This window comes from Gobius niger (assembly GCF_951799975.1).
Source record: "Gobius niger genome assembly, chromosome: 2".
NCBI lineage: Eukaryota > Metazoa > Chordata > Actinopteri > Gobiiformes > Gobiidae > Gobius > Gobius niger.
The window spans coordinates 44,692,178-44,710,719 of record NC_136853.1 but is presented as its reverse complement, the minus strand read 5'-3'; the positions used below and the strand labels follow the sequence as shown (position 1 = coordinate 44,710,719).

At 42.5% G+C, this 18,542-nt stretch overlaps 1 protein-coding gene across 2 annotated transcripts in view; it reads right to left on the bottom strand.

Annotated features, from left to right (window-relative positions):
* plxna4 (plexin A4) overlaps nucleotides 1-18,542 on the bottom strand; it is a 478,637-nt gene that overhangs the window by 74,674 nt on the left and 385,421 nt on the right. For both annotated transcript variants that reach the window (XM_079552367.1, XM_079552368.1), the window contains exon 21: nucleotides 12,532-12,800. In XM_079552367.1, the coding sequence (XP_079408493.1) occupies nucleotides 12,532-12,800 (269 nt within the window). The remainder of the gene's footprint in view (nucleotides 1-12,531; nucleotides 12,801-18,542) is intronic.

Genomic DNA, 18,542 nt, shown 5'->3' with positions numbered 1-18,542 from the left:
ACAATAAATAAATTCAGATTTAAAAAAAAGAGAAAGTAGTGGCTTGTGTCCGAATCGCCAACAGAATCAGTGACTATATAGTGCGGGCCTAATAAATACCAGCCATAGAGTTCGAATTACCATGGAGATCCGCCATGTTTGTGGCTGTTAGCAAACATTTTCCATTGACAACAAGGAAAAATGGATGGATGGACTGATAGATAGATAGAGATAGATAGATAGATAGATAGATAGATAGATAGATAGATAGATAGATAGATAGATAGATAGATAGATAGATAGATAGATAGATAGATAGATAGATAGATAGATAGATAGATAGATAGATAGATAGATAGATAGATAGATAGATAGATAGATAGATAGATAGATAGATAGATAGATAGATGTGGAGAGGAGTTTTCGTACTGGAGTAAGGACGGAGCTCCAGGAGGAGACTGCAGTGCGACAGATGGTTGAGGAAGGCTCTCGTTAGTTTGCTGCTGCCTGCGCCTCAGCTCAGGTTCAGATGGGACAGATGGAACGATTGCTGTTTTTGTGTGGACGAAACATGCGCACACTCTCTCTCTCGCCTCTCTCCCCCACTCCCCCCTCTCTCCCCCCCTCTCTCTCTTCTTGGATGAGAAGGCAGTGGGTATCCGTGCTCACGAGCTCTGCCAGAGACACCCTGCTCACGCACTTTAAGCATTGATTTAGCAATCAAGAAAACAGGGAAGCGGTGGAGAGAGAGAGAGAGAGAGAGAGATGGGGACTGTGGATTGAGCGAGTCGGTGTTTGGAAAGAAAGGGGGGATAGATAAACATAGTCCGGGTGTGACAAAAGCGGCACCAGCATCAAGGCCGGATAAATGCGGAGCAGTGGGGAGCGAGCGCAGAGGGTGCAGGGAAAGAGCGCAAACAGAGCCAAAGAACCACACAGGCAAACGGAAAAATCGGAGATGAAGCGGAAATAGAGCTCACTGATGTGTCACAAATTGTTAAAGGAACAGGCCAGCGTTTTTTTTCCCATACTGAGATATGTCCTTACCTGAGCGTAGACGAGTTGATGCGTGACTGTCTGGTCTTTGCGTGTGCCCTCAGTCACGCAAAAAGCGCAAAGATGTTGTTAGCATTTAGCTTCTCCTCCTCTCCTCTATGGGGCCAAATGGGGGTGAAGTTAGAAGCGACCAAGCTCTTCCACGTTTTCCTTATTTAAAGAGGGGGTATTCTGCTTTTTTCAGTCCCATAGCACCAGTCTATATCACACTACAATGATGACAAACCTTCTGTTGGTCTGTAAATGCAGTAAATTAGAATAACTGCCTTGTATAAAATGTCTCTCTCAAAATGGCTGTAGTGAATGTCTTGAAATAGGCCTCTGTCTCTTTAAGAACCTCTGAGCCTTTAGACACGCCCCCTCCACACAATGTCTGTGGCATCAGTGGGGAGGGGGTTCTGCTGAGGGGCAGTGGTCGGTTACTCGGCTGGTGACGAAAGCTCGGAGGCGTCTCCAGGAGGTGGGGGCGTTCCTAGGAGGACTCAGGCAAACCTATCCCTAAAATGGCCGCCATCAGAGTTTTTACAGATTACTCAGAAATACGTGAATGTGCCAAGGCAACACTTCAGGCATGTTTTTAATGAGGGAGTGACAGAATAACATGATGGAAAGCTTGAAAAAGTCCATTTTGCATAACACCCCCCCCTTTAAATATAGATACGTGAGTAGTTGCACGATCCAAGCATGGTCACACATGTCGATTTTCTAAGCGGATAAAAAGGGGAACTATATTGTAAGGCGTAATAACACCCCCGTCCACGCAGTAGTATCCTCACTCCTAAAGAATTCTGAAGATATAACTGCGCATGTCTATACTTGCTAAATGCTAACAACATCTTCTGTCGTTTTGCGTGACTGAGCGCACACACAGACCAGACAGTTACGCATCAACTCGTCTAAGCTCAGGTAAGGACATATCTCAGTATGGAAAAACGGTGGCCTGCTCCTTTAAACGTATGAATTGCATCATGAGTTTCTAATCTAGTCAATTTATTCAAAAAATACTGCAGCCTAAAACCTAAAAGATGCCTGTACATCCACAGTAAGGGGAGAAGAATGTGATGGCAATAATGTCCCATGCAGCGCTTTTCAAGTTGATTTAAAGGGGCTAGATGCAAGTTTGTGATTTTATACTCACTACTGCCATCTCAGGCCTTATGCGTAACTGCAGCTTCTATATTAAGCTTGTGCATGACGGCACTTCGGACCCGAATTAACACCTCTTTGAGTGACAGTGCAGATTTTAGAGGTTGTGGTGAACAGGTCTGAGCTCATTCTACACATGAGGACATGGCTGGAACACTTAGGAGGAGGAAAATACATAATTTTAACATTTTTAAACTCTGTACACCAGTGTTAATTTCGTCGACTAAAATATTTAGTCTCAATTTTAGTCAAAGTGATATTTTTGTCGACTAAAATTGGACTAAAACTAAATTAAAAGTTCTTCATGAGACTAAAACTGTGACTAAAATGTCAAGATATTTTAGTCGACTAAAATAAGACTAAATAAAAATGAAAAGGAGAGACTAAAATCATCCAAACTTGTATTGAGCGTCAGAGCCTCAGATCATGTAAATCCTCTGTTAAAGGATCAGCTCTGAGCTTTGTTCATGTGGAGCAGCTCCATGAAGCAGAGGAACAAGATTAAATATGATTATAATCAATATTATCAATGCAAAGTTGACTTAATTTGTCTTAAATTTAGTCGACTAAAATTGACATACAATTTTAGTCGACTAAAACTATTTGAAACGTTTTTTTCGACTAAAATTACATTACATTTTAGTCAAAAGCCTAAGACTAAAACTAAAATATGTTGTCAAAATTAACACTGCTGTATAGTCCCTTTAAGCTGCTTTACAACTTGTATTCAGTACTATTGACCAGTGCTTACCTCATTCTCTTATGTTAATGTTATGACATTTGGAAGAAAGCTATACAGATAAAGAGAACATGACAACTGCAAAAGGATCTTCAACCTCGTGAAATTGAAAAAAACACTGAAAACCACTTTGTAACATTTCCAGACAAATCCGTTCTGGCCCGTTTTCTAAGAGCACAGTGCCGTCTTTTCGGGTTCACATCTTCGCCACATCCTCAGTCCTCTGCTGAGCCTGGGCTATTTTGAGCCGAGCGATGCCAGTCAGCCCCCTCTGCAGGTTGGCACAGCCCGCCCGCCCCACTCTCTCTCTCTCTCTCTCTCTCTCATCACATCTGAAATGCATGCTGGGGTGCGGACGCTCTAACAAGCAGATCCGAGGAGGACGGGATGAAGACAATCTGATCACTGCCCATCACTGTGACGTCTGGGACAAATTGGCAATCAGAGCAGCCGTGCGTTTGTGGTAAACACGCGCCACCCCCCACCCCCCCAGTCTGTGTTTTCTCCCCCTCCCTCTTTCTGACAAACTTCAGGAGCCGTCATTATGCCCAAGCTCAAATTTAACGAAGCAAAGTTGTCTTGTCATTCGCTCATTAAAGGGAAAGTGTGGTGAAAGGGCTGAATTAAATTTGGGGGGAAATAACTCTTTTATTGCAACTGGGATTTGACTCGATGACACTCGAGGTCCAGTGAAGGTCAGTTTAAGGTGCAGTTTTTGAATAGTGGTTCAGGGGCCGAGCGTTTGTCCAAATCCAGAGACGACTGATTAACTCATTGACTGCCAGACATTTTCAAATCAGAGAGCTCCCCCTGCCAGAGGTTTTTCTGGATTATAGATACAGACGGCATCTCGTCATAGAAGGGGGCGTGGCTTCGCCGAGGGGGAAAATAGAATCTTTTGGGAAACACAATTTTTCACTCTTTTTAGCCATTTTCTGGTGAAATATAAACTTATCACATACAAATAAAGTCAAGTCTAAATCGGGTCCATATGGATATTTTCACACAGCAGATTGTTCAGTCGAAGTGAAAAAGAGGCAGCTGTAGCTTGCGCTAGCTAACCGTTAGCACTAGCCCGATGCTGACAATTAGCATCATGTTAGCATTCTCCGTTTGTTTATGTATTCATGGTCTGTTGAGCCACTTTGCTCCTCCACATGTCTTTGTTTCTTTATTTAGTAGAGAACTATATTCATAATTCAGCATTTGTTAAAGTAGTTTTTGAATAATTAGAGAAAGTTTAGAATTTTTTCAAAATTGTTTTCCCCCTCAACTGTTTTCAAACATGACCATGTATGGGCGATTCCAGAGATGCCGTCTGTATCTATAGAACATTAAATTCTAGGTCCATAGATACGGTCAGGGACCAGAGGTGAGAGAATGGGACCATTTGCCATTTACTATTTCAAAAAGGGAAATAGACTAGTAGTCGTCCTAAATACCAGTCTCACAGTGGCTTAGTGGTTAGTGGTCCTCACACAGGGGGCAGGGCCTGAATTGAGGTCTGTATGTTCTGCTTCTGCCCTGGAACAGTGGAACTGTTTTGACCATAAATGGATTCTCTCTTCATCGAATAGCCATGGGACGCTACTGTAGGGGCCCCGTGTGGATTTTGCTTAGGGCCCCAGAAGGGCCAGCACCGGCTTTGGGTTCAACAGCCCATAAATACATAAATAACGGAGAATGCTAACATGATGCTACATGTTAGCATCGTGATAATGCTATTTCTAGTGAGCGCTTGCTATGACCGCCGTTTTTTCCCTTCTACTGAACAATCTGCTGTGATTAAACATCCATATGGACCTGATTTAGACTTGACTTTATTTGTATGTAATAAATAAGTTTATATTTCACCAGACAATGGTTAAAAAGAGGGAAAAACTGTGTTTCCCCTTCTGTGACGAGATGCCGTCTGTATCTATGGCAACACCAAACCAACCATAAGAAAGATAAGACTCCCTTCTTTCATCGTTTCATTGTGTTTGTGTGTACCTCTTTCCATTCTTTAGTAATCGTCCATAAAAAAAATAGGAGTTTTATCTTTCTGTGAAGCACTTTGGTCCTCCTGGTGTTGCTGTAAAGTGCTATATAAATAAACTTTGATTGATTGATTGAGGTGAAATCACCCAAAATGCTGGCTTCTGATCAAAAGGCTGAGAAAACAAGCTTAGTTGCTTTGACGCTATATAACATAATACTGTTTGCTTTAGTGACCTCAAACATCTGAACAGTGGCTTCCTTGTATAAAACAGAAGCAAAAAAACCTCCTCTCTCGTGTGCGCTGTGCTGAAAGGCGCCGCCGTTAGCAACTTGGCGTTTTCCGCATGCTCGTCAGCGGCTTTTTTAGGTCTAATCCCTGTCTGCGTCCTTGATTCCCCTTCTCCACCATGATCCGACACTTCCACAACGAGAACCAGCGCTAACCAAAACCTGTTCAAGTGTGAGTTGCCTGCGTTCTTCCTCACGTTTCGCTTTTCTCTCTGGATCTTCTTCTTCCCTGGTCTGAGATCACGGTACATCAAAACAAGTGCTGCTTCTAAGTAAGATCTAAGTTGTGCTACGCTTTACTGCACCCGTTCCCACTGAAAAACCTAATTGACGTCCGTATGGTATACTCATCTATATTGGCAGAGTTATCAGACTAATCACATGCATTTCGACACGTCTGTAGAGATCTAAATTACGAATAAGGAAGCGATTGAAGGACGATTTGATGATTGCAACCCTCGATTAACCTCGCATCCTTAACGCGTCCATTCAACTGAACACGCATTTTACCCAGAAGCAGGATTTTTACACAAGGAGAAATGAGCCCCCCCTTCTCGTGTCCCTCATGTTATATCTGGAACATAAAAATGCTGACTTCTTTCACAGCATTTCTTCATAAGCGTTATGAATGTCATCTTTTCACTTACCCCAGGCTTTACCTCGTCAAACTAAGTGATAATTAAAACAAAGCTGAAGACATGTCGCAAACACCCATGTAGAGCATTTATATACCGTAAATGCTCTAATATAGGCCGGGGCCTTTATTTACTCGAGGGGATCTAGGACCAGGCCTTTATTGGAACCAGGCCACAATTAGAGACAGGCCTTTATTTCTATTTGAGCAAAACGGACGACCAGGAAAACGAAGAAAAACGACATTTGTGTCCATTTGCACCAAAAATATTAGGTTAATTTATTAATTAACATTTCAAACCCTCTCCCAGCGGCTGGAACATTGACGCCTTTTATTTTGTCGGGACAACAGGAAGTGTTTCGTTGCTGTTAGCGGAGCTTTGACATCAATGTCACTGCAGGTTTCTGTTTCGTTTTTACCGCGGACCGGATTATTTGTTGTTATCTTGTGTAGAAGTTGAGTTTAGACGGAGCGTTTGTGTTTGTGATCGATCATGAGACTGACCCGAGAGAAGACGAGACGCTCGCGCTGATGGGAGGAGTTATTTTGAGGCGTGGGACTGACCTGCACACGGAGCAGCTGGACGTGCTTTGAAGACGCGATGGTGACTTTATTAAAACCCTGGAGGGTCACACAACATTTGTTGCTTTCCCTGTTTCCAAATATCGTCACAGGAGGTTTGAAAAGTGGCTAAATCTGTGTCAAAGTTACGCTCGGATCAGCTCCTCCGCAGCGTCCCCCTCGGCCCGGGTTCCCGTTTGTTACTTCCTGCACGTGAGTTTTCATTTACACCAGTATGAGACAAATTCCTAACATGGGGAATATTTCTACCGCTATAGTTTCTAATAAAAGCCCCGGCCTGTTAGAGACTGGCTTTAATTTGCCTCCGCCAGCCGCGAACCCGCCCCCCCCCCCCCCCTGTATAGATGCCGTCTCCCCCTGACGAACGGCGTCTCTTTTGTCCTTGAGCTCGTCCCCGTCTGCGCTCACGCACCATCTCGCCTGCGGTATCGGGCGCCAGCATCAGTGCTTCCTCCGTTGTTTATTGCCTGTGCCACAGCTTGGTGAGCTCGGAGGGCGATTAATCACGATTCCGCTGCCGACGACGTTAATCTCGGCGGCGAATCACTGAGCGGAGTTTCAGCGCTTTTACGACGCGCCGATCGCGTCTGTCTTCGACTTTGATGGGGATGTTACGACGATCGCTGGTCAGCCTGGACGGTGTTGCTTTGGAATCGACGGTGACTTGAGTGGTTGCAAATTCAGGAGTCGCAAAAAGGCTGATGAGATTTTGTATTTTGGTTTTACAATCGCTAACGCAGAGTGGCCCCCTCCTGGAACCGCCACCTTAACGTGGTGGAGGGGTTTGAGCGCCTGAATGATCCTGGAGCTCTGTTGTCGGGGGCTTCGTGCCCCTGGTATAGGGCTTTTCCACCAAGATCCTGGTTTGGAGCTGGTTCTGGGCTGATTCAGAGCTGGAGCTGGTGCTGGGTTGGTTCTGTGCTGACTTGGTTTTCCACCAAAATGAGAGCTGGCATAGATACAGACGGCATCTCGTCATAAAAGGGGGCGTGGCTTCGCCAAGGGGGAAAATAGAATCTTTAGAGAAACACAATATTCCACTCTTTTTAGCCATTTCCTGGTGGAATATCAACTTATTTATCACACAAATAAAGTGAAGTCTAAATCGGGCCCATATGGATATTTTCTCACAGCAGATTGTTCAGTAGAAGTGAAAAAACGGCAGTTGTAGCAAGCGCTAGCTAACCGTTAGCATTAGCCTGATACTAACATGTAGCATCAAGTTAGCATTCTCCGTTATTCATGTATTCATGGGCCGTTGAACCACTTTGCTCCTCCCCATGTCTTTGCATCATTATTTAGTAGAAACTATATTCATATTTCAGCATTTGTTAGAGTAGTTTTTAAATAATTAGAGAAAATTTACATTTTTTCAAAATTGTTTTTCCCCTTAACTGTTTTCAAAACTGACCATATATGGGCGATTCCAGAGATGCCGTTTGTGTCTATTGTGCGTATTGCCTTAGCAACGCTTTGGGAAGTCAACTGTCACATAAAATCATAGACTGTATATAAATGGACAGCTCCTCCTCACTCCTCCCCGTTTACCATAATGACCACGCTCGTGGGGGAAGTCATGGTGGATTTACAGACTCCTCCTCCCCAGCTCTGACGAAGCATGTTCCTAAAAAGTGCATAAGGGCGGGATCTTCACTGTAGACTCCGCCCTTGTGTGACGTGTAGCTCGCGCAGCTCCAATGCTAACAGTCCGACTCTCATTAAGTACGAGATTTCTAAAATTCTTCTTATGAAAACCAGCCTGGTTTCTTAAATTGAGATTAACCCAGCGTTATCTCAGGAGGAAGATCAGCCTTGTCTAGTGTTGAAAAAATAGAAACCAGGCGTTAAAGTTGTTTTTTAAGATGTCTAAACTCCAATGCTTTTCAATGGGGAACTAGCGACGATATGGAGGTACTACAGCAATGGCGGCCTCCAGTGTCGTGGGCATAAAGCAGAGCAGCCAGCGGCCATTGCATAAAATACACAAAAAATAATCAACATTTCTATTTCTTCTTTATTTCTGCTCCCTCTTGTTTTAGCTGTAACTAAAGAGCAGCAAAACAACAACAATTTGGCTTCCCCCTAATATCGGTTGTTTGTCCAAAGAGAAAGCCACACCCCCAGCCGCTGACATCACTGGTGCTCGTTTTTTGGTCCAGCTTTTAACTGGTTACAACCTAGCACCAGTTTTTGGAACCAAGAGCCAGCATTTTTTTCAGTGGAAAATGAAAGAACCGGTTCTGAAACTGGAACCGGCACCGGCACCAGCTTGGTGGAAAAGCTCCTGTCGGGTCTCCCATAGCAAACAGGTCCTATAGGTGACGGGACAGAAGCCCTTTATGAGAGACCGACAGGCCTGAGAACCATGAGGCCGTCCTTCTGTGGACCCACCACCTGCAGGAGGAGCCATAGGGGCTGGTGCAGCTCCAACATCTGCCCCCACGACCCGGAAACGGACAAGTGGAAGAAAATGGACGCAGAGTGGCTTTACAGAACCTTCTAAATTATGAAGCTACACCCAAAGGAGCTGGATTTCCGATTGGCCCAGCGTTAAGGTCAATCCGCGAGTGCCGAGTGTTCTTGTGTGAAATCCATGCCTCTAATTTGCGCAGGTTTGTCTCTCTATACTGGCTGGATCTCGCTTTCGCCAAAGGGGGATGAAGAATTTTAATTGAAATGAGACGGGGGAAAATGGAAATCTGCGAAATGGCCGTCAGATCATGTGCGGATGCCTTGGCTAACAACCCTCGAGCTACTTTAAATACCTTGAGCTTTAATTTACAGTCACGAATGCGTATGTGTAGTCACAACATTGCATCGAAGCGCTCATCCAGTGGAATGGGAGCACAATTATGCATAGGATGTGTTTCGCTCTGCAGTCGTTTGTATTTAGAGGGTGGACTCGTCATGCAATGTTGCTGTTTAAAAATTAGCTTCAGCGCTAATTAATCTTAATTCATTTTCATCAAGGTCAGGAGGAGAGGGGTGACATTGGGCGTTCGCTTCGGGAATCAAAGTAATGCGCTTTGACCATACTTTGACTATTGCGTGATGAGGTGTTAAAATGTGGGAAACAAGGCCGTGGGAACCCAGGGTGCTGAGGGCGCTGCAGCACCCCCTGGTGGATAGTTTGTGAACTGCAGACAATATTACCCCCCTAACTCCCACCTGAACCGAGCACATTTTCTCCAGCTTTACCCCCAGTCCAACAAAACTGAATTTGACAAAAAAAATGCGAATAATTCGACGAAAAAGTGACAAAAAATGTACAAAAAATGACAAACTGGACAAAAAATTGACAAAAAAGTGAGAAAAATTTGACAAAAAAAGTGAGAAATATTTGACAAAAAATTGAGAAAAAATGGGCAAAAAAGTGATAAGAATTTGACCAAAAAAAATGCGAATAATTTGAGGAAAAAGTGACAAAAAATTTACAAAAAATAACAAAAATGGACAAAAATTTGAAAAAAAAGTGAGAAAAATTTGACAAAAAATGGAGAAAAAATGGACGAAAAAGTGATAAGAATTTGACAAAAAAATGCAAATAATTTGACGAAAAAGTGACAAAAAAGTCACGAAAATTTGACAAAAATAAGCCCAACAAAAAAAGTGATGAAAAAAAATCTGATGTGAGGAAAAAGATCCATTTAGTTTTGTAGGTCTTTCAAATGAGGCGTTACACTGGCCTACAGGATTTGGGTAAAGCTGAACTGGAGAAAATGCTCTCGGTTCAGGCGGGAGTTAAGAGGTTAATAAATAGGATTTATGCACAGAAGAAGTATTTTGGGGGTAAATTTTGTCCCTCAGTGCCCCCTAACTAAAACATCTTCCCACAGCTCTGGTGGGAATGAGAGAAATGAATCCAAAAAGTTACAGATTAACAGGAAGTTTCCCTCAGCTGTAGCTTGATCTCAGGCTGAATCCGGAAGCAGTGAATTGGTAAGAGGTCTCGCGCCAAACCAGATGTGAGTCAGCGTCCGTCATGATAAGAAGCCTCCGAATTGGGCTGTCAAGGAGCCTGTATGCTAACTATCGTAGCTACTTTAGCATAGGGACCTCTGATGCAACAGCCACCACCACCCTCGAGTGATGTACTATATGGGTACTGTAGTCACTTCTCCTGTGTTTCCCGCCCTGGGTGAGGACGGTCGGATTGGGCAAATGCTGCTGAAGCTCTTGTTCACTAACTGCATACACTGCAAAAAGTAAATATCAAGCATTGGCTTAAATGACTTGAATTGAGGAAATGTTTCTTGTTTTGAGCGGTTTTCACTCATTTAGACACTTCTCCTGATCGGACCAAGTTTACTTTGCTTGTTTGAGGACATTTCAGACCAGTTCTAGGGTAAATCTCGCTTGAAATAAGAAAGGAAAATTGCCAATGAGATAAGAACAATTTTCTTTCCCCATTGGCAAAGAAAATGACCTGAAATAAGGACGAAATGTATCGAAACGAGTCAGAAACATCTCAGAACAAGTGAAATAATCTCGGACAAATGCCCAACAAGTTATTAACTAGTCAAAACAACTAAAATTTGGATTATTGTGCTCAAATTGAGATGTTTATACTGATCTAGTTAATTACTTTTTGCAGTGTAGGGATCTAACAGTTGACCCCATGAAAGGTTAAGGATCAGGAGCCTGGATTAAGACATAGATGATATAATTTCTTCAGACGCAGCCTCAGCCTCACGGTGCGACAAGACCCATTGGTCACTCCCACAGAGGTCTGGAGTTTATTCCAAAACACCCTGAAACAACTCAAAAACACTGCTCCAAAGAGAAACATATTGGATTGATGCACTAGGGGACACAACCAACCCCGGACTCAATGAGGAAATAGATTTTTCCCCCTTTCTGTGACTCTACGGCCCTCCGGTCTTTTCTTTTATTTCGTGTATGGCTCTAACAGTTTGTATTCAACAGTCTCTACAAAATACTTGACATTGCAGGTGTTTACTGCCTTTACCATTGTTTTTATCCAGCGATGTTTTAACAGACATTGTTCTGATCTATCCCCCTAATGCAGCGGTTAGGCAACGTCAGGCCCGCGGGCCGAATCTGGCCCTCCAGCACAGAACCTCTGGCCCTCGAGATTATTTTGAGCGAATGCAAAGAAGAGATCAAATTTCTTTAACAGTACTCTAAAAATGAAAGAAATAGTGTAAGTATTTTAAAAATGCCCCGGCAGAAGACCCCACTTGGTTTTACAGTATGTAACTTAAAACAGTGATTCTCAACTGGTGGGTCGGGACCCAAAAGTGGGTCGCGGAACATTTTTCAGCAAGTCGCGATTCTATTGGAAACTTTTTTTTCAATATTTTCCCTCTGAAACTGCATGGAATTTCAGATTTAAAGGCATATCTACTGCTTGTTCAATAAAAACTTGTGTGGGAAAACAATATTGTGCACGATATATGATAAATAAAGGTTTTATTTGGGTTATTTGGGCCTGTCATCGCGCAATGTTGGGTCCCAACTTGGGAACCACTGATGTAAAACTTCGGTATTTACAAGAAAAGTTCTTTACTTTAAGCTACAATGTAGAGGTTCGGCCCTTGGTGTTTTGGCGAAGATGAAAATCGGCCCGACTCAACGCAAACTTGCCTCCCCCTGCTCTAATGCACTGTTTGTCATACAGTTTATCTAATTGTTTCTGTATGTTGTATTTTATTCTCCGATCACATGATCTAATCAGCTGTTAAACAGGTACCAGCCCTTGCTCATTCAGAAACCTTTTGCCTTGACAAAGACACGTCTAGTTTTGAAACACAGCTCTCCATATGTTAGAATAAAGGATTTTTCATTTTTCTACAAGGAAGTGCCTCGGATTTTTCTTTGGCTGCTTCTAAACATCTCCACAGCGAGTCATTGTTCTGTTTACACCCTGAAAAAACTATTGGAGGTGGATACCAATGATTGGAAGCGCTCTAATGTAGCCTCTCGTACAGGCACACTGGTGTTTTAAGGCACCCAACTTTTGTCTTGTTTCTCTTCGTTTATCTTCTTCCCAAATCGTTAATCTGTGTTTTATGTTTGCACCGTTTCCACCAAAGACAATTCCCAGTTTAAGAACGACAACAAAAACGATCCGGATACATCGATTTCAACATCATATTCCACAGACCTGCGCAGCAGCAGCTTGGGATGGTTCTTGCTCTCCAGGTTGCGGTCGATGAGGTCGGACAGCAGGTTCTTCAGGACGTCGGTGGCGTACTCCAGTTTGCTCTGGAGCACGGTCATGATGAGGGAGGCCACGTTGCCCCTGTCCCGCATGGAGAAGCCTCGCTGGGCCTCCAGGGTGCGGATGAAGCACAGCAGGAACACCTTGTTGTTGATGAGCTGGCCAAAGAGCTTCAGCCCCTTCTCCACCTGCTCCTGCCTGTACCCCGGGACCTGTCAACGCACAACGGACGAGTTCATCAGAGAGAGCAGAGAGTTTGAAAACGACAGGAGAAGATTCTATTAAGATTGCAGACAATACTTCGAAGTCTATATATTGTTGTTTTATTAGGATCCCCATTAGCTGTTCTCTGCGTGTGCTGACTGAGAGCTGGTTCCAGGTCAATCTTTCTCTGTAAAGCACTGTGGACTTCAGAGAATTTGTTTTGGGATGAGGAAGTTTTAAATCGCCACCCAGTGCCCGTCTAGTGGCTGCTTTCTACAGACACAAGCTGCTCAGAAAAGAACTGTGGCTGTTTTTTAAATATCGAGTTCCACATTAGTGAAATTAGTCTTCGTTTAATCTTGTTGTTCACTGTAAGCCAAGTCAGGCGTGAATGCATCAGTGCCACACGGGTCCTGTAGGGACTGAAGGACAGTCCTGGCTGCCCTGTTTTGTGCCACTTGAAGTTTGTGAAGATCTTTTTGTGAAGCAGATCCAGACCAAATGACTGGACAGTTTTCCAAATGACACAGAACAAGAGACTTTACAGCCTGTTTAGCAAAAGACATGGGTATGTGTGCCGTACATTTCCTGGATAATGCAATACCTTTCCCCATCTTGGCTATGATCTCATTGCTGTGAGCGGACCTAGAAAGGTGACAATCCAAGGTGACACCCAATAACTTGGTTTGCTTCACCTGTTTCAGATCAAGCCCGTCAACTAACAATTTCAGTGAAGTTTCATTTGACAGTTTTGATCTTGTGCCAAAAATTATGGATGTTGATTTTGTTATGTTTAAAGCCAGTTTGTTATATTCATGGTGATCGACACCATTCCAGAATCCCCAAGAGGGGCAGAGTTAAAACCCTGATCTAATTAAAAAGTAATTAACTAGATCAGTATAAACATCTCAATTTGAGCATAATAATCCACATTTTAGTTGTTTTGACTAGTTAAGAAGTTCTAGGGCATTTGTCCTAGATTATTTCACTTGTTCTGAGATGTTTCTGACTCGTTTCGATACGTTTCGTCCTTATTTCAGGTCATTTTCTTTGCCAATGGGATAAGAAAATTGTTCTTATCTCATTGGCAATTTTACTTTCTTATTTCAAGCAAGATTTACCCTAGAACTGGTCTGAAATGTCCTCAAACAAGCAAAGCAAACTCGGTCCGATCAGGAAAAGTGTCTAAATGAGTGAAAACCGCTCAAAACAAGATACATCTCCTCAATTCCAAGTCATTTAAGCCAATGCTTGATATTTACTTTTTGCAGTGCTCGCTCAGAGGGAGACCTTTTGAATTGAAACACTACAAGCTACACACTTTGCCAGGTCTCAATGAAGATATTGACTTCTCTGTTTTCCTCTGATCAGTCAACTGTAGGTCCTGTGTTTTTGGACTAAAATTACTATTTTTATTTTTTCGATACCTTTCTTCTACCTCACAAACCTCATACACCTAATTAATCAATTTTATAGTCAATAGGTTTATATTTCGGGGGTTTCTGCTTGGACTTTGGGTCCCTTTTCTATCTTTTATAGGGTATTCAGTGCACTGAATGACATGTATTTGAGTGGGGTTTTCACATTTTGTCCAGCCTGTGTTTTTTATTGAGATAAGTATTGATATTTATCTGAGGTTCGAGAGCAGGACACACCTCCCGTACGCCTCTTCCGGCCACCGGCCTATTTAAGCCCCCGTCTACTAACCTCATCCTCTCGTTCGAGGTTTCCGGCCCCACCCTCCCTCCCTTTTACTAAATTTCTTCTGCTTTTCCTTCAGGTATGGGGACGCGAGCCCGTGAGCTTCCCTCATGGAAGCCTCAAAACGACATTTATCACGTGTTTATCAACAAACGTTTGTGTACATCGTATCTGAGGTTGTGGTCCTTGTGAGCGAAACCTCAGCTGTCATCTTGTGTTTTCTCACTTCATTTGCATATGCTTCACTTTCTACGTGTCTCTACCCAATGGTGTATATCGCTGTACTTTTTATTTGTTGTATATATTTGTAAATAGTGTGTGTGTGCCTATAAGGCCACCTGGTGCCTCTTTTAAACTTATGCCCTGAGGAAGAGGATCTCTAGGTGGAAACGCGTCGGCATGTCCATTCAATAAAGGACTTTTAACTAAGTCAGAGCGCCTCAGATCACTTTTTTCCTTCTGCTCATCGAGTTCTATACCTGATCTCTGAAGAGCACCTGCGCCTAATTTTTTGGACCTACTGATGCACTCACATTTTTCTGTTTTTCCCAGTTTGCTGGGAATACATCAGAGGTGCCCAAACTTTTTGTCTCCGAGGGCCAAAATGAAAACGTGCCTAAGGGTCGCGGGTCAATCATGGCGATGTCAGCGTGAGACACATATAACTGCAAATAATAATAGTTTCTTTATTTTCTTTTTTGGTGTACATTTTCATTTAATTCTATCTATGCAAATAGTATGCTACAAAAGCCAAGGTTTAGTAGAACAAAATCAATTATTGTAGCAATGTAGTGCAACAACACCACCTGCAACCTGCACAATCTATAGTGACTTTACCTCATTCATTTCTTTAAGTCAAAGAAAATGCCACATTAGACCAATTCGAAAGTGTCAGTTCAGCATAAATTCTTTCATAAGTCATATATGTCAACGACCTTTGCAATAAAATTTGGAAAAAGTTGGGAAGCTGATGCTACGACGCTCTATGACTGACAAACACCAAGACACCAGAACAGTGTTTCCTTAACTTTGTGAAAGGAGTGAAACAGCGCCCCCAATTTGACGCTGGTGGCCAAAAAGTGTACTGCACCCACATTTGCCATTGAGAATGACTGGGAGAGAGTCAGTATTAACCAGATGCAGCGCAAAAGTAGGTCACTCTCTGTTCTAATCTATTTCGTTTAAAAAAAAAGTGACCCATTCATCAGTTTTGACATGTTTCAAAACCCCACTTGTTCTTCTGTGTCGTTATCGGGCGTTCACGTAATGAGGACAATATTTAAAGCGTTGAAAATGCTTAGAGATAGAAGTTTGTTGTTTACTCTGATGTTAAGCCTCCTAAGTAAGCCTCTTAAGAGACTGTTTATGACTTTGATAGCGCTGTGTTTTACAACGCCCCGAGTTAAAAGCCAACGCATTGATGTGAGTTCCCCTCATTCGAGACCGGCTTGTCCCCGCACCACTTAAAAACAAAACACTCCGCTCACCAGTCCCCCTTTCATTCTTTAAACGCCGTCTACCTATGGAGATTATGTATTTTTCTCATCTGTCAGGAGCGCTCTGTAAGACGGGCTCTCCTCGGACCGGTGCAGCTGTCACCGCGCAGCTGTTCTCTTTGTCGCGTTCTGTAGGAGCGAGTTGTAAATCTGACAGGAGCCGCGGTTAAAACTGTAACATCTGAATTGGAAGCGCCCGCCTCGTGGTGCAGACGAGACGGGGAAGAAAAAAAAAGCGACTTCCGAAAGTGTGAGCCGTCACGTTGCAGCCGCACAGTCCGGGAAATGTGAGGTAGGTGGTTGCCATGGTAGCGGGTTATTGGGGGAGAAGGCGGGACAGTTTGATGCCCGGGCCATGTGGAGCATGTGCGCGTGGAGTTTTTGCATGTTCTCCACGTGCAGGGGCGGACTGGCCATGTGTCCGTTCTGGAAGAGCACAGAGGGGCCACCGGTCACGCCTCAACCGAGCTTTACCCAAATCTAAAAGCTAAAAAGAAAAGGATCAAAATAGCGAGAAAAAGAGGATGAAAACATGAGGAAAACACGGACAAAAAAACACAACAAAAAATGATAGAAAAAATGATTAAAAATTCAACAAAGATGTGACAAAAATGTGACAAAAACTCAACCAAAGAGTGACAAAAATGTGACAAAAATGTGACAAAAATTCAACAAAAAATCAACAAAAATGTAACAAAAATGCAACAAAAATTCAACAAAAATTCAACAAAAAATCAACAAAAATGCAACAAAAATGCAACAAAAAGGCAACAAAAAAGTGACAAAAATGCAACAAAAATGCAACAAAAATGCAACAAAAATGTAACAAAAATGTGACAAAAATTCGACAAAAATGTGACAAAAATGTGACAAAAATGTGACAAAAATTCAACAAAAATGTGACAAAAATGCAACAAAAACGTGACAAAAATGTGACAAAAATTCAACAAAAATGTGACAAAAATTCAACAAAAATGTCACAAAAATGAAAAAGAAAAAAAAAACACAAAAGGTGACACAACACAGCAACAGCGCGAGGAAAAAGGTCAGTTTTGTGGGTCTTAGCTTTCAAATGAGGTGTTCCACAGCCAAAAGAGGACAGAATGCATTTGGTTAAGGCGGGTGGTAAGAGGTTAAAATATGTATTTGTGGAAGTGTCACAGTTACGCTAATTTGGGCCAGGCTGGTCAGAGTCCAGGGCTGTTTTTCAGTCCCAGTCCCGCCCCTGTCCACGTGCCTCGGTGGCTTTCTGCCTCCAGTGTCCCGATCAAATCTACCCCAACCTGTGAGCTGCAGCTCGCTTGAACTTCAAAGTGCTTCGTTTGGAGTCTGGTGAATTGCTCCGTGCGGTTTTGAAATTAATGTTTAAGAGTCTGACAGACGTGCGTGCAAAAGAGGACATGGTCTGTATGGTTTCTAAAACAAGAGAAGAGAAGAGAGGTTCTATTCTCTTGCCGGACGGGGACAGGGGCTGGACTGGGACTGAAAACCAGCCCTGGACTCTGGTCAGCCGGGCCCAAATTAGCGTAAATGTGACACTTCCACTATGTTAACCTCTTACCACCCGCCTTAACCGAGAGCAACACTGTAACGCCTCATTTGAAAGCTAAAATCTAGAAAAGTGATGGTAAGTTTTTGTCATGTTTTTGTTGCTTATTCATTACTTTTTTGTGGCTTTTTGCCGTGTTTTTGTCTATCTTTTTTCAGGTTTTTTTTTTTCATGTTATTGTTGTTTTTTCATCGCTTTTTTCATTGCTTTGTCGTCACGTTTTCGTCACATTTTGTTGTGTTTTTGTCACTTTTTTTGTGTTTTTGTCACTTTTTTTGTCGCTTTTTTGTTGCTTTTCCAGCACATTTTTGTTTTTGGATGCTTTGCTTTTAACCCCTTAACTCCCACCTGAACCGAGCACATTTTCTCCAGTTTGGCTTTACCCCAATCCAAAAGATTCTGGAAACAAGGTGTGAAAAGAGCAACAAAACTGAGACGAAAACAATGATGGAAATGTGGCAAAAATGTACGAAAAAAAAGACAAAAAATTGACATAAAAATGACAAAAAAAGGACAAAAAATTGATAAAAGATTGACCAAAAAATTACAAAAAAATTACAAAAAAATGATGAAAAAATGACAAAAATCTGATTTAAATTTTTTTTTTACGAAATAATGACAAAAATGTGACAAATATGAGTTGAATATCCAACAAAAAAATGATAGAAAAAAAATCTGATGACGTGAGGAAAAAGATCCTCTCGGTTCAGGTGGTTCAACTAAATAAAGAAACAAAGACATGGAGAGGAGCAAAGTGGTTCAACAGCCCATAAATACATGAACAACAGAGAATGCCAACCTGATGCTACATGTTAGCATCGGGCTAATGCTAACGGTTAGCTAGCGCTAGCTACAACTGCCGTTTTTTCACCTCTACTTAACAATCTGCTGTGAGTAAATATCCATATGGGCCTGATTTACACTTGACTTTATTTGTATGTGATAAATAAGTTCATATTCCACCAGAAAATGGCTAAAAAGAGTGGGAAATTGTGTTTCTCTAA